Source organism: Nomascus leucogenys, chromosome 15 (genome assembly GCF_006542625.1).
Source record: "Nomascus leucogenys isolate Asia chromosome 15, Asia_NLE_v1, whole genome shotgun sequence".
NCBI lineage: Eukaryota > Metazoa > Chordata > Mammalia > Primates > Hylobatidae > Nomascus > Nomascus leucogenys.
The window spans coordinates 64,080,852-64,096,467 of NC_044395.1; the positions used below are offsets into that span (position 1 = coordinate 64,080,852).

At 56.6% G+C, this 15,616-nt stretch overlaps 1 protein-coding gene across 3 annotated transcripts in view; it reads left to right on the top strand.

The window, feature by feature from the left end:
- Positions 1-15,616, top strand: part of PDE2A (phosphodiesterase 2A) — a 100,291-nt gene that overhangs the window by 16,736 nt on the left and 67,939 nt on the right. For 2 of the 3 annotated variants that reach the window (XM_030829091.1, XM_030829093.1), the window contains exon 2: positions 15,229-15,304. In XM_030829091.1, coding sequence (XP_030684951.1) covers positions 15,229-15,304 — 76 coding nt within the window. Of the gene's footprint in view, positions 1-15,100; positions 15,305-15,616 lie in introns of those variants that run through there. The other variant, XM_030829092.1, reaches the window with a different exon arrangement.

Sequence of the window (15,616 nt, forward strand, 5' to 3'; positions counted from 1 at the left end):
ACACGTCGTAGGCCTTCCAGGGTTCAGGTGATGAATTAGTGATGACAGCATCCAGCATCGCTATGACAACCACGTGGCACTCTTAGCCTCCAGTCAGGGCTCAGCCGCAGAGGCCAGAGACCCCTTTGGCTCTGGGCCTTCATACTGGTGTGTGTGAGTGGGGCTGGGGCCTGAGGGAGATGGAGGAGTGGGAGGGGCAGGGGCCAGGGCATGGGGCTGCATCTGGCATGGACTGGAGTTCATTCAGATTGTTCCATCCAGAGGGACCTTGGGGACAGTTGTTTCTCTCCTTCCTTCCCCTCTTCTTTTCATTCCTCCATCCCTCCTCTTTCCCCTCCTCCCACTTCCTCTGAGCCTTGTTCCTGTTTGAGGCCCTGGGCTGCCAACCCTTTTCCCCTCCTCTGGGAATAAAGCCGGGCTCAGCCCTCACCCGGGGGAGCTGAGTGAGGTGGGGGACAGCCACCTTCTGGTCTAGGCCTCAGGGAAGCTGTGTGGGAACCACTGATGGCTTGGCGAGAGGGCCTGACCCAGCTGTGCCAGGGGTCTGTGCAAGTGGCTGCTGACCCTGATGAATCGGGAGGAGGTTTTCAGTAGAGAGGCAAGGTCAGAGATGAAGCAGCGTGGGATGGGGGAGCGACAGATGTTCAGAGTAGCCTAAGTGTGAGATGCGGAGCCGAGAACATGGGAGGAATCGAGGCTCGAGAAGGACTGGGAGGGAGTGGATGCAGTGAGGAGTTTGCAGTTTGTCCCTGGGGGAAGAGGAGCCCTGAAGATTTTTGTTGTTGCTTCTTTGATTTTTAAATGTGAGGGTTCATTTTAGAGATGGGGAAACAGGCCCAGGGTGGGAAAGTGACTTGTTCAAGCTTAAGTCACTAGAGATAGACTGAGACTACAGGCTCTGCTTGGGTCCTGCTGGACTCTAGCTGGGACCTCCTGCCCCAGACTTGCCGGCCAGGATTTTCCCAGGTAATCACTACCTCCGAGAAAGGCAAGGAGAGCCCATGGGTGACTTTGCCCTCAGTTTGAATGAAATTTGCATCAGCAAGGGCTGTGCCGATAGTCCTTTCTGCCCGTGTCTGGCCTGTTTTGGGGGTAGAGTTGGGGTGGAGGTGAGCATCCAGGGAAGGATCGGGAAGTCAGGGGCTTGGCCAGGGCCAGCAAGGCATTAGGGTCAGAGATGGATTCAAACTTTAGGGTCAAACATTAGGGTCAGAGATGGGTCTTTGGAGACCCAGCCCAGACTCTGTGCTCCATCCCCTTCCTCCCTCTCTCAGGAGCCTTTGGCTGAGTTAGGCACCTACAGGAGACAAGGGTCCCCCCGAGCCCCTCACATTCTCCTCAGGGCTCCTTCTGGCCCTGGGGCCTGATATTGGGCCTGCTGTGCTGGAACTTATCCAGGCAGAAGAAACCTTTAGCCCCATTGTCCTGATGAAGAAACTGAGGTCCCGAGGTAACAGTGACTCATTCAGGCTTACAACAAGTCAGTGGCTGGGCTGGGCCTAGCTGTCTGGCCCTCAGCTTGTCTACACAGCCCTTCCTCACGGCTCTCCCCTCGCCTCTCCCACCCTGCTGTGCAGCATGGTTGGACCTGCCAGCCTTGATGGATGGCTCTGCAGCTCAACCTCCCTCCCATTCCTCTCCGGATGCTGGGCCGTGAGCCTTCTAATCATCAGTCCTGCCTGGTGGCCGCCAAGCCATCCATCTCCCCACGCAGACTTGCCCAGCACAGGTGGTTTTGTTTGGGGAGAAGGGGGGCACAGCACGTCTTCCTCTGAGGCTGAGCTGAGAGTTTGGCTGCAGCCCCCACTCTGGGGGGCCCGAGGGTTAGGGAATAGCCTGCACTCCCTTGCTGGAGTGTCAGAAATCCCTCCTGAATCTCCCTAGGGCACGTGCACATGCACACACAGGCACACACACTCACAGTAACACTAATAAAAGCTCTCGTGTATCAAAAGAATATTGTATGGCAAGTATTGTTGCAGAGCCATATGTATCATGTCATTCATCACTCCACTGTACAGATACAGAAACTCAGGCTCAGAGAGGTTAAGTGACTTCCATAGGCTCCATATCCAGGAAATGAAGGAGCTGGGATTTTAACCCAGATCCTTATGGCTCACATCTTGCATTCACAACTCCTGCTCTACTGACTCACCTGTGCACACGCACACACACACGCACACATGCACACACATGCGCACACACACACGCACACACGCACACGCACACACTCACAAGCACTTGCATGCATGAACACGAGCCACCATTTTGGCTCTTGTACCATCCATCTACCTGGGCCAGGTTCTGGAGGAGTGAGGAGAATGCTGGGCTGCAGAGGGCATGAAGGGTCACTGCTCATTGTCCCCAGGCTGCCCCAAGCTCATTGTCCCCAGGCTGTCTCACCCTGGCTGTGGCACTGGCTGGCTGGGGAGCTGCATGGAGGCGGCAGCCTCCAGGCAGTGGAAAGGGAAGCCTGGGAGACAGTCGATCGATCATCCCTGCAGTGCCTCCTTCCAGGAACTGGGGCCCAGGGGAGTGTGGCGCCACGGGTCGATGTTCTGGGAAGCAGCACAGTCTCTGAGTGTGTACAGGTTATGTGTGGGGCGAGGCTGGTGTGCAGCTGCCCGCCTTCCCCTGGCTCCCTTCCCCTGCTCCTGCCTTCCTCCTGCCATTCACCTGCCAGCCCCACACCCTCCCGATTCCCCCACTGTCCCCAACCTGGGCACTACAGAGGCTGAGAATCCAACTCCCAGTTCCCAGGCACCTGTGTGCCTACTGCTACCATCCCGCCCTGCCCTAGAGGCAGATCTTGGGTGGGTGCTGCAAGAGTCAACCTATGGTGGTTGGGGATAGGTGGGTAGGGGGACCAGGGGCTGGAGCTGTGGAGAAGTGAGCTCCCAGGGCTGGCTGGCAGGTGCAGCTAACAGTGTTAGCAATCCCAAGGACAGATAGCTTGGGGCAGAGGAGAGCATGCTGTCACCCATCCTGATGAGGGAGGGGAGAGATGTCTGGTGCTAGGAGCAGTGGTGGCTGGAGGAGGGCTGGGGACTCTCCCCAGGCCACCCCACACTCTCCCTCTGGCAGGGGCTCCTGAGCAGCCTGGTCACCTTGTTTCTTGGCTGCTTCTTCCCCGGCGAAGGAGCCTCCCCCAGGCTCTCCCACCTGCACTGGCCTCAAGAGAGCTGGGACTGAGCCCCAGTTCAGGCACCTGCTGGCTGGCGGAGGTTAGGGCAAATCACTTTCCTCAGCCCTCTCATCCGTGACAGGCTCTGGTGAGGGTTAAATGAGATGTTGCCTGTCAAGTGCCTGCCACTTCCCTGACGCCGAGCAGCTAGGCTGCTCTGGGTTCTCCAGCACCTGCTTCCCCTGGTCCCAGCGCTGGGTGGGTGGCTGTGTTCTACCGGTCACTGGTGGGTCCCCAGGGCCCCAACACAGGGCCTGCTATTGAGAAAGAGGGAAGTAAGCATCCCAGGGCTGGAGCTCTGCCCCCTATGGAGGTGTTCCATCTTAGGCTCTGTAATCTCCTCATTCACTCTGGTATGGGGACAAATGTGCCTCTCTGCACTAACTGAGCCCCCATGGGCAACTAGGAGTGGTGTCACTTGGGGTGGGGGTGGGCAAGGATCTCTGGACTGGGATTTCCAAGCCCTGACTTCCTGTTATTTCAGGCACTGCCTCATTGTTCCATCTTGGGCAAGACCTGTCCTCTTGAGGGTAAGAGAAACATGTGACCTCTGACCTCCAGAGTCTCTCTTCTGAGCTTCTGTGCCCAGATGATTCTGTGTTCTAGGGGACAGGCGAGGCTGGGGGGTGATCCCCATGCCACTGATGGGCAGACTAAGGAGGAGGGGCCCAGGATTGGGGCCAGCTCAGGACTCTGGTGGCCTCGCTGCCCTTGCCCCGGTATTGCTGCCGTTTTGCCCCACTGCCGTCTGTCTTCCCATCCGAGTCACCTGCCTGTCCCTCTCCAGTCCTCTCCTCTCTTCCTTTATTACTATCTCTATATTGCCTCCTGCCTCAGGCTTATCTCCTCCTGTCATGCCTCTATCCATCTCTATCACTCCCCTGCGACTCTGCCCCACTCCCTGGCACACCCTCTCCCTCCCTGGGAGTCGGGAGCGGAGCCTCACTGGGAATCAAGACCCCCCTGCCTCTGGTCTCTATCTAAGCAGTCTCTGCGATTCTGGCCAGCTCTTATCTTTTTCCACCTTCCCGAATCTCTCTTGCTGTCTGATGGTGTCTCTGCCTTTCACTGTCTCTGAACTCCCTTTGTTTTTCTCTTTATGCTTCTCTCTGCTCTTATCTCTGGGCCTCTGTCTCTCAGGGCCTGACTGGTCTTGACCTCTTTGCCTCCTTCTTCCCCTTAAGAGCCCAGCCAGGCAGCAGGTCCAGCCCTCCAGCCCGGAGAACAGATGGAGTCCACCCTCCCTCTCTCTCGCTGGTTGCCTCGGAAGCCCCCAACAATGGCCTCCGCCCTGCACCGTGCCTTGTTGCTAGGCCTTGGGCTGGCAGCACCTGGCTTCCATAGCGACGGGTGCTTAGAAACAGAATGCCACATCTCCCAGTCCCACCACAGGAGCCTTTGCCGATCGAGCGAGTGCCTTTTGATCAATCAGGAAGTGTGGCCAGGCTAGGTTGCCTCCAACTTGAGGAGGCAAGAGAGAAGGGGACCGTGGTCTCTGCCTTCTGGAGCTGGGAGGACTGCTGGGCTGGGAGGAGTTGCTCAAGTATGGCCCTGAAGCCGAGGAAGGACTGGGGGAGGCCCTGGGCTCTTTTCCCCAAGTCAGCCTGCTGCAAGAGGCACAAGCTTGGGAGCTGGAAGGGGCTGTGTTGAAATTGCTGTTCCATCATTTCTAGCTGCATGACTTTGGGCAAATGACCGCAGGTCCCAGGGCCTCAGTTTCATCAACTGTAAAACTGGGCTAATAATACCATGAAGATTAAAAAAGAGAATAGATCTGGCACTTAGTAGGTGGTCATCAATGGCCATTCTCCTCCCTTCCCCTTTAAAGTCGTTTAAAGTTTAATTGACAGAGAGGAGAAGGAGGGTTCTTCAGGCCTGTGGAATGGTGTAAGCAAGGGGGTGGAGGCTGGCATGCACCTCACATATGCTGGAGTATTTAGGGAGGACCACGGGCCATATCTGGAAATAGTTCTGCCAGAAGCAGCCAGGCCAAGCTGGGTGCCATGCCGTACACCTGTAATTCCAGCTACTAGGGAGGCTGAGGCAGGAGGATCACTTGAGCCCTGGAGTTCCAGATCAGCCTGGGCAACATAGTGAGACCCCATCTCAAAAATACAAAACACAACAGGCAGGCTGAGGGGCCCATGGAGAAGGGACTCTGTCTCCTGGGAGGTATATTCTTGTCAGGTGCAAAGGGATGGGCTTTATCAATTTCTCCTCTAGCATTTGGGGCTGCTAGGTAGGGAGCTACATTGGGGTCCCCTTGCTTATTCTCATGCTGCTCCCTACTTCTGCCCTGTCACTTGGTCCCAGGAGAGGGGCTCCCACTGGTTCCTTTTCCCTGCCAGGCCTGCCCACCAAGGCCACCGTGGCCACACAGCCTGAATCCTGGAGCCAGCAAGTGTCCATGGAAGGCCCCACTCTGTCATCGAAGAGATGAGGAAACAGGCTCAGAAGTAGGAGGGCTTCCTGGTCCTAGGGCGCAGCTCTTCCCTCTTTTCAGGCCTGTCTTCTGCACTAAGGACTTCAGGCCACCAGGGAAGGTCAGGAGGGAGGAGAGGAGATGAGATAGACTTGGGTGGGGGGCTGAGGACAGAGTCTCATGTCACTTGGGCGGCCAGGAAAGGGTTAAAGATCCCTTATCCTAAGCCATGGGCACTGGCACTGCCAGAGGATGCTGAGGCCTGCTGGGGCATAAGGACAACAAGCAACATCCTTTTCTGAATTCTGAGGAACTCGGGAGTGCCAAGCTCTCTATTAAATACTTTTAAGCCTCTTCTCATGTATTCACAGACACCTTCCAAGGAAGGCCAGTTGATCCCCAGTTTAGAAGTGAGAAAACATGGGCTCTAGGAGGCACTTGTCTAAGGTTACACAGCTGGAGAGTTGGAGATGGTGGTTAGACTGAGTCACACCCCCAGACCCTGGTCCCTCCCTGCGTGCCCCTTCCAGGACACCCATCACTCCCTTGACACCCCCTGGGAGTGGGTGTTCATTTCCCTGGGCTCTCCCAATCCCAGTCCTTGGTATCCCCAACTGCAGGCAGACACAGGTGCTTGCTGCTGTGCCCTCCCCTTTACCTGGCATCACAGAGACTCAAGCCCACTGACCATTAGGCTCTCAGGGGCATAGAAACCAGGTGCTGGAGTCTTGGAGTCCTGCAATCAGGCATCTCAGGCAGTCAGGACATTAGAATGTTAGAATCTTGGGCTTCTACATTCTCAAGACCCCAGGTTCTCGCATTCATAGAATGTAAGAAGAACAGACTCTTTGAATGATGGGGTGTTATAATAGAAGCTTTGATTTTCTAAGAACATGAAGCTCTGGGAGTTCTTGGAGCCTCGAAGCCATAGACTGGGGCCTCCCTGTGTGATGGTTTCTGAGTTAGCAGGGAGTGTTCAGAGCATGGGGCCTTGGTCCCTGTTGCTTAGACCTTCTTGCCTTGGTATCTCCGACGGGCTCAACTCTTAGTAGCCTTTGTGTGTGTGTGTGTGTGTGTGTGTGTGTGTGTGTGTGTGTGTGTGTAGCGGGGACTGGGGTCAGGGACTGACTCTAGCCTGAGGCACCCCTGGAGTGGGGCCAGCCCAGGAGTAGCAGGTAGAGGAAAGCCGGGCTGCCTCAGGGCTGCAGCTATCTGGTGGTGCAGGGCAGGGCTCTGGGTGGCTGCCTTTGGCAGAGGACCAGCTTGCCTCCTTCATCCCCTACCCAGCCTGCTACCAGGATCAGGAGGAGGCATCTCCATGGCACTCCTAGGGCTGGAGTCAGAGCAGCCCCTTCAGGTTCTGCAGCCTGGATGGCAGGAGGTGCCACCAAGGGGAGGAGATTGGGGAAGGATTGGGACCTTTATCTGCAGTGAGGTGGGGCACGAGGGATGAGAGATGGAGTGGGGGTCAGTGAAGGGTGTGGGATCAGTGAAGGGGCTGGGGATTTAGTGATGGGCTGGGGCTTAGGATGGAGCCAAGAGCTCTGTGGGTGGGAGACCTTTTGAGAGAGTGGAGACTCAGAGAGAAGGATGAGGGCTCAGCGAGGGGATGTGGCTCAGTGGAGGTTGCTGAAGAGTTTCTTGGGGTTGGCTACATGCAGTGGCTCATGCCTGTAATTCCAGCACTTTGGGAGGCCAAGGCAGGCGGATCACTTGAGGTCGGGAGTTCAAGACTAGCCTGGCCAACATGATGAAACCCTGTCTCTACCAAAAAATACAAATATTAGCCGGGCGTAATGGCAGGCACGTGTAATCTCAGCTACTCGGGAGGCTGAGGCAGGAGAATTGCTTGAACCTGAGAGGCGGAGGTTGCAGTGAGTCCAGATTGTACCACTGCACTCCAGCCTGGGCGACAGAGCAAGACTCCATCTAAAAAAAAAAAAAAAAAATGTCTCGGGGCTGTCTCTGCACTGCTCCAGGTTCCTGAGGATGGCGGTTGGGGCTGGGGGAGTCCTCTATCCCTGGGGTAGGCTGAGAAGAAAGAGCTCCTTTTCCCAACTCTGCCCAAAGCTAGAAAGGTTGTTAGAGCTGCTAAGAAAGCTGGCATCTGCCTCTCCTTTTGCTCATCTTCCTTTCTGGTTTCCATGGGAATCTGGCTCAGGATGATCAGGGGTTGACAGGATGGCGCTGTGGAAGGAGTCTGTGTCAGGCACAGCCATCCCACATGGGAAGGAGCCAGCTGGTAAGAAAGTGAGTTCCCTGTCCCTGGGAGTGTGCAAGCAGGGTAGGGGCTGAATGGCTAGAGTGACTCCAGAAAGGGGTTCAGATGGGGCAGAGGAAGCAGTCTGGAGGCCAGTTCCCTGAGACAATCATGTTTTGTGTGATTGGCTCCAGGGGCCCCGCCAGCCCCACCTTCCAGATGTCCCTGGGCCTCACAAAGGGGGTCACTGCACCCTAGGCACTGCCTCTGATCCAGCCCCAACTCCTGTGCTCTGTGCCTGGCCTATGCTGGACAGGGACATGTGGAGCTGAATGAGATTCAGTCTCTGCCTAGAGGAGCCCCAGTCTGATGGGGAAGGCACACAGGGACACAAATATAGCTGGGTAAGTCCTACAAAAGGGGGCACACCTGGCTGGGAGGCAGTTCCACCACTGATTCCTGTAGTCTGTAGATGTCTTTTTGAGCAATTCTTTTGGGTCAAGACTTGCTCTATTTGCTGGGGTAAAACAGCAGTGAGCAAAACAGAGCTGACAGCATGGTGGGAAGGTTGAGCTCTTCCAGACTGTGATGAGAAGTGTTGGTGAGTGGTGGGGAGAGTGGCCAGAGGGCAGAGTGTGGACGCAGCATGAGAGCAGGCTTTGCCCAGACTTAAGGACCTGGAAGGCCTTGAAGGGCAGGACCAGGAGTCCAACTGTCCTCCTGGCAATAGGAAGCCATATGGGTGGGGGTGAGGCAGAATCAGACTTGGGTGTGGAAAAGATGACTCCAGCCAGTGTGGGCATCGAAGAGGAGGCGCAGAAGCAGGCGTGGCCACCTGTCCCTCTGTGCAGGAGCTGTGTGAGCATGTGCTTGAGGATGTGTGTCTGTGTAGAGAACTGGGGTGTAGGCGTGATAGGAACATGGACGTGTATCTATGGAAAGACTCCAATTGTGCATAGGGGTGTATGTGTGTATGATTCTGTGGCCCAGGGCAGCCTGTGAAAAGGAAGGATCTTGGGGTCTGTGGATGATGGGGAGCAGAGACTAAGGCCTAAGGTATGCTGGGGCTTGAGCCCCCTGGACTTTAGCTCCTGTGAGTTGGCAGGTCTTAGACTAGTCCTGGACTAGAATCCTATGGGTTCCCTTCCCCCAGAGGGTCATGGGGCCAGCCATCTGCTGCAGACAAGACAAACATGCATGCAAATCACATGAAAATGGATGAGGCCTGTGGCTGACCCATGCTACAGCCCCCATCCCCTGGGCCTCAGCCTGTACCCTTCCTGACCCAGAGCTGCTGCCAGGGCTCTGGGAACAGGCCTTGCCCACCAGGAGCTGAAATCCACATTGTCCCCAGCACCTGCCCGTGGCCACATCCTCTCTCTGTGAGGGCTACATCTGGAGCCATAGCCAGTGGACACAGAGCTGGACCTGGACTGGTGGCCATGGGCAGCACCTCTGGAAGGTGCTGAGGTGGAGGAGGCAGTATCCAGGCAGGCCTTCCTGGGCAGAAGGTACCTCTCCTGAGCAGATGGGCCTACCCAGGCACCAGGCCCAAAGATATGGGCAAGGGCTAGATCCTGGTATTGGAGGACCCTCAGGAGAGGCTGTGTGTGACTTGCTCTCTCTGTGACCTGGGCTAGAGCATAAACACGTGTCACATACTTGCACACACATTCACACGTGAAAGCATGCACATGCTATTCCTGGACACTTGTGTACACATACCACTGCACACATATACCTGCATGTGTGAATATACACTCACTTCTGCACACAGACACATGCCTATCTGCATACGCACACCCGTGCCAACCCCTGTAGATACACAGACATATCTGTGTACACACATATAAGCTCAGCTATACCACTGCAGTATCACACACCCTCACAAGGATACAAACCTGTGCTCACACCCACTACCACCCTCACACACATCATGCTTACAAGCCTGTGTGCAGGCTTACACACATGCACACACGTACAGAGCGGCCTAAGGGTGGCTCACCCCTGCCTAGGTGAACACCTGTGCCCACTCCAGGGCTGGAGTGTTGAGGAAAGGGTCTGGATGGAGGCAGAACCTGCAGAGATGTCAGTTTCTTCCAGGAAGCATCTTGGATTGTCCCTTCACAGAGCCCTTGGAAGTGGGGCCCTCTTTTAGTCCGTGGGCTCTAGCCCAGGTCACAGAGAGAGCAAGTCACACACAGCCTCTCCTGAGGGTCCTCCAATACCAGGATCCAGCCCTTGCCCATATCTTTGGGCCTGGTGCCTGGGTAGGCCCATCTGCTCAGGAGAGGTACCTTCTGCTCAGGGAGGCCTGCCTGGATACTGCCTCCTCCACCTTAGCTTCCCGAGCACTCAAAGAGAAGCAGACCAAGCTGCACGGCTGCTGAGAAGTCTGAGGCCAGGGAGGGCCAAGGCCTTGCCTGAGGTCACCCAGAATGTCAGCGAAGGGCTAGGGTTTGAACCTGGGCTTCCAGGTGGGGATGTAACCATGGTCCATGGCAACAGGATAGATGCATGTCAGGCAGGAGACAGGCCCTTGGAAGCAGGACATGTGGTCGTGGGGGATAGGAAAAGACTTACAGTCTATGGAGATCTGCCAGGACCAAGTATGTGAGATGGAGAGATGGTGCTTCTTCACCAGAGCTCACTGGACATCACAGGGCTCCCAGCTTGGCTGGACCATGGGGACTCAGGGAAGAATCAGACAGGCCCTGCTCTTGAGGGAGGGCTGGGGATAGGTGAAGAAGGAAGAGGGCATTATAGACCGGGGAGATGGTGGGGGCTACTTCTCGTTGGATGGCAGTTTTCTTCCTGCATCATGAAAGATCTAACTTTCAAATTTCTTTACCCTCAAAACTTGGCATGGAGTACATTCTCAGTAAATATTTATGGCATGAATGAATGAATGAAAGTATGATATTGGCAGGCAGGTACGCCTTTGGAAGGGTATTCAAAATGGGAGGGCAACAGTTTGGGCAAAGGCAAAGAGGTGTAAGAAAAGCCAGAGGTTCAGGGTACAGCTGAGTCAGGCATGGCTGGACAGGAAGTGGTAGGAGAAGCAGCAGGAAAAAGTCACGTGGGGATGAGCCTTGCATGTTATACTGAGTCTAGATGTTGCCTTAGAGGCCATAGGGAGCCCAGTGAAGATTATGAGCAGAGGGTGAACATGGTCAGAGTGAACCTGCCCTGGTTTTTGGGGGGCCTGGGCTACATAGTAGCTGCTCATCCTTGGTGCAAAGAGCACTGGGTTTGGAGTCTATAGGCCTGGGTTCACATTCCTATAGTAACCAGCTGTGCCATCTTGGGTAAGCATCTACATTTCTCTGAGCCTCACTTTCCTTATTTGTAAAATGGGGCTAATACCGTGCCTCCTGAGGCTGTTGGATCGGGCCTGGGTGAGGAAATGCTTCGCCAGCACAAGGCCCTACCAATGAAAGGTGTCATTTTTATTAGGAACAAGGCAGGGCTGGTTCCTAGACAGGGCCTGAGGTTGAGTGGGCCCAGGACCCAGGCTGACAGCTGAGTCACCTTTTCCAGGCCAAGTGGCCTCTAAGGTGGGGAGACAAAAAGAGTTGGCTAGAGGGGCTGGGCTATGCATTCCTAAGCTGGAGCTGGGAGGAAAGCTGGGGCTGGGACTGGGCTTCCTGGTGTCCGAAATGGGCAGAGGGTACAGACACTGGGATAGTAGGACCCTCAGCCACTGCATTCTTGGGGACAAAAGAGGAGTTGGGAAATCTGATTTCCTTACCTGCCTTTGCTCAAGAAGCAAGGAATGTATTGAAGGCACAGACTGGAGTGAGATGGCCTGGGTTTGAATTTTGACTACTTACTAGCTATGTGACTGTGGGCAATTTACTTTGTGCCTGAGTTTTCCTTATCTGTGAAGTGTGACTAATAATAGATCCCACCTTATATCATTGTTGAGAAGATGAAATGTGAGGCACACAGTATGTGCTCAATACAAGCGAAAGCCTCCCAGCCCCAGATGTATACACTCGGCCAGTAGGGGCCAGCCCTGGCCCTCACCTCCATGGGACAGAGGTCAGCCAGGGAGGAGATGCATCTACTCCAGGGTTCTCTGACCTGGCAGCAAATTAGAATCACCTGGGGATATTTGCAAACATCTGGGATGGGGGTTCCAGATGTCAGCATTTAAAATGCTCCCAGGCAATTCTAACAGGAGTCAGGATGAGAACCCAGCACAGGATCACAGATTGTGGAGTTGGAGAGAGGTAGGGATCTGTGTGTGAGTGGAGGAGTCCTTGGAGTAGGGTCACTCCTAGCTATAAGAGCTCGGCAAGGCCTTTAAATGTGCCAACTCAAGGAGCCTTGGTTGCCCCCTCAGGAAGGGCGCTGGTTGGGGAATTTCAGGGATTGTGTGAAAGGGTTTTTCTGAAAGGGCTCTGCACTCTACCAAGCACTGGAAGAAAGCAGTGCACTTATTTATTGGGTCTAGTGTAATAACATTTCGCAGATGGGGAAATAGAGGCCTAGAGAGGTGCTGTGGCCTGCGCAGAATCCCACAGCAAGTCTATGGCACAGTTAGGACTCAAACCCTCTGAGGAATGCTTGGATCTGAAAGGTTGACACAGAAAGACTCTTTGAGCTGAGGGACACATAGAGCACACACCAGGGACCCCAGTCATTGAGCTGCAGTTTGAGAGATTCAAGTAAGACTTCAGAAATAACTTCTTGGCTGGGTGCAGTGGCTCACGCCTGTGATTCCCAACACTTTGGGAGGCTGAGGCGGGTGGATCATGAGGTCAAGAGATCGAGACCATCCTGGCCAACATGGCAAAATCCCATCTCTACTAAAAATATAAAAATTAGCTGGGCATGGTGGCACGCGCCTGTAGTCCCATCTACTCGGGAGGCTAGGCAAGAGAATCTCTTGAACCCGGGAGGCGGAGGTTGCAGTGAGCTGAGATCGCACCACTGAGCTCCAGTCTGGTGACAGAGTGAGACTCCATCTCAAAAAACTAAACTAAACTAAACTAAACTAAACTAAAATAAAAATAAAATAAATAAAATAAAATAACTTCTCAAGAGGTGAGTGCCATGGAGGTGGTGCCTGGAGTTGGGAGCCCAAGAGATGGGGGCGGTGCCAGGCCAGGGTCGGCTATTGACCATGGTCTGAGGTGGCCTCCCCTGAAGAACAAGTAACTCTGGCCAGTGGCTGTAACAGATACCTCCCGGGCACCTGTGTCTCACCCAGGCTTGTCCAGAGCCCAGGACTGAGCCAGTGACACATGCTCAGAATTTACCAAGAGACTTGTGCACTGAGCTCACACTCAGACCTAGTCCTTCCAAAAGCCCTTACATGGGTCATCCCCTTTTGCAGAAGAGAAAACTGAGGCCAAAAATAGGAAGGGAGGCCCTGTGGGGGCCAGAACACATCTTAGCCCAGGTAATCTTTTCTACAGTGTTAATAAGTAGGATGAATTGCCCCTGTTCGGAAGACTCAGTAAAATACATTGACTTGGCCCAGATCACTTACTCCACACCTCTCCTAAGTCCCCAGATGTGACTCCCAGGAAAGACACAAAAAAGGGCTACCCAGAGGGATAAGGCAGTAACCAGGGAAGCCCTCCCAGAGGAGGTGGGCCTTCAAATGGCTCCTAAATGACAGGCAGGAGGGAAGGATCTGGGAGGGTATTGGGGGGTAGGGTGGCATGGGCAAAGGCCTGGAGGCGAGAGTCAGTCAGTCATTGATGTGAGAAGAGCAAGAAGTAGAAATGTAAGGAATGGTGGGGAGGGGCGTCAGAGCTGGACGAACAAGTGAGGGTTCAGCTGTAGAGGGTCTGGCCCGCCAGGCTGAGGGCTGGGGCTTTATTGTGCTGGTGCTAGGGAGCCACTGAGGGTGAGTGGGGTAGAGCATGCCAGAGCATGCCTCAGAAAGAAAGGTGGGAGACATGCTGGCATGGAGGGCCACCCCCTGAGTTGGTGGGCTGGCCGGGCTCTGCCAAGGCTACGTGCCAGCTGCCTGGACTGTGTCCAGGAATGGGCACAATGACTCAACACTGAGAAAATCACTCCCCAGGGAGAAAGGGCCCTGATGAATCACCCAACTGAGGTGGGGAGGCTGGGAGGCTGGGAGGCTGGGGGCTCACTGAGTCACCCTCCAAGAGTTGGTGAGGAGGGGAGCTGCAGAGAGAGGGGCCGGCAGTGCAGTTGAGGGGGGGATTCAGGTCAGACCACAGTGAGGGCTGTCGGGGGACTCTGCCTTCCCGCCATTCCCGGGTTTGATCCTCCTGGCCGTCCTGTGAGGGAGATGAGAAAACTGAGGCCCAGGAAGTGGGGGGAGGGAATCCGAGCAAGGTCATGCGGCAAGTCGCTGGCAAAGGCCTAGCGAGACCCAAGCGCATCCTCCAGTCCAGACACGTCCTGCCGCCCCAGCCGCTTTCATGCCAAGCAGAGGCCTAAGAACCGGGTCGGTCCGGGCAGGGAGCTAGCTGACCCCGGTGACCCGCTGAATCCCCGGACGCGGCCCCTCCGGGCAGCCGGCAACTGAGGCCGGACTGCGCCGCCGCGATGGGACGGCAGGGGGCGCAGGAGCGTCGCGGCTGCCGCAGGCTCCTGAACCCAGAAGCCGCTCTGCGGAGAAACGCGCTCCCGGCGCGCGGGTCCCACCGCGGAACTGCGGTCCGTGTGGCCCTGGGGCCTGCACCCTCTCCGGCTCCGGGAACGGCGACAGAGACCTGCCCGCCCAGGCCTGGGGACCCCAGTCAGTAGCGGCCGCCGTGTGTGCGCTCGGTGTCTGTGCGCACGTGTCTCCCTCGCGGATGGGCGACTGCTCCAGGGCCTGTCCGTCTCGGAGCGACCTCCAACATTCTCCCGACTTCCCCCTGCCTCCTAGGTTGAGGGAGAGGAGCGAGTCCGAGGCTCCTGCGGTGGCCGCGGCCCCTGCCCCCCTTCCCCTTCCCTCCCCACCCCACCCCACTGCGCTGGTCTCTGCCTGGGGCTCTGGCCGGGCCCCGGACCCCAGAGTGGTGGCGGGGAAACAGGGTGCGATCAGACAGGGTGGAGGCTCTGAGAGCGGCCCCTGCGAGATGCAAGAGAAGTGGCGACGGGGCGAGGGGCAGCGAGCGCAGGCTGACAGCAGGCCAGCTGGAAGGGCCGAGGGAACCCCGGGCGAGAGAGAAGCGGGATGACAGCGGCCGGGGGTCCGGTGGGGTCGGAGGATCCGGCGGGCCGAGAGGTGCGGTCCGCGGTGGCGGGGACATAGGCGGGGCCGGGGCGGGCCGGGGGCGGGCGGGGGGCGGGCCGGGGCGGGGCCGGGGCGGACACTCGGGCGGACCCGGCGAAGCTGTCGCGGACGCGCTGACCGAGCGCAGCGGCCGGGCCGGCGGGCGGGCGGGCGGCTGCGAGCATGGTCCTGGTGCTGCACCACATCCTCATCGCTGTTGTCCAATTCCTCAGGCGGGGCCAGCAGGTCTTCCTCAAGCCGGACGAGCCGCCGCCGCCGCCGCCGCAGCCATGCGCCGACAGCCTGCAGGTAGGGGGGCCCCCGCGCTGGGCACCAGGAGAACGGGGTGTCCGGCGAGCGCCGGGCCGGGTCCGCCCGCCCCCGAGCCCCCGAACCCTTCTCAGGGGGGAGACCCCTCCTCTAGTTCTGAATTCTACTCCTGTGCTGGGACGGCAGCGCAGACCAAGAGCCCTTGAAGCCCCGGCTCTCAGTCCACACGTCACCCCAGACTCTGAACTCCTTTCGGATCCGGGGCTCTACCCCAAGCACTGAGCTTCCAGTCCACTGTGGGACCGCAGTGCACACTGAGAGCTGTGCCCAAGCCTCGAATTCCCTTTCCTT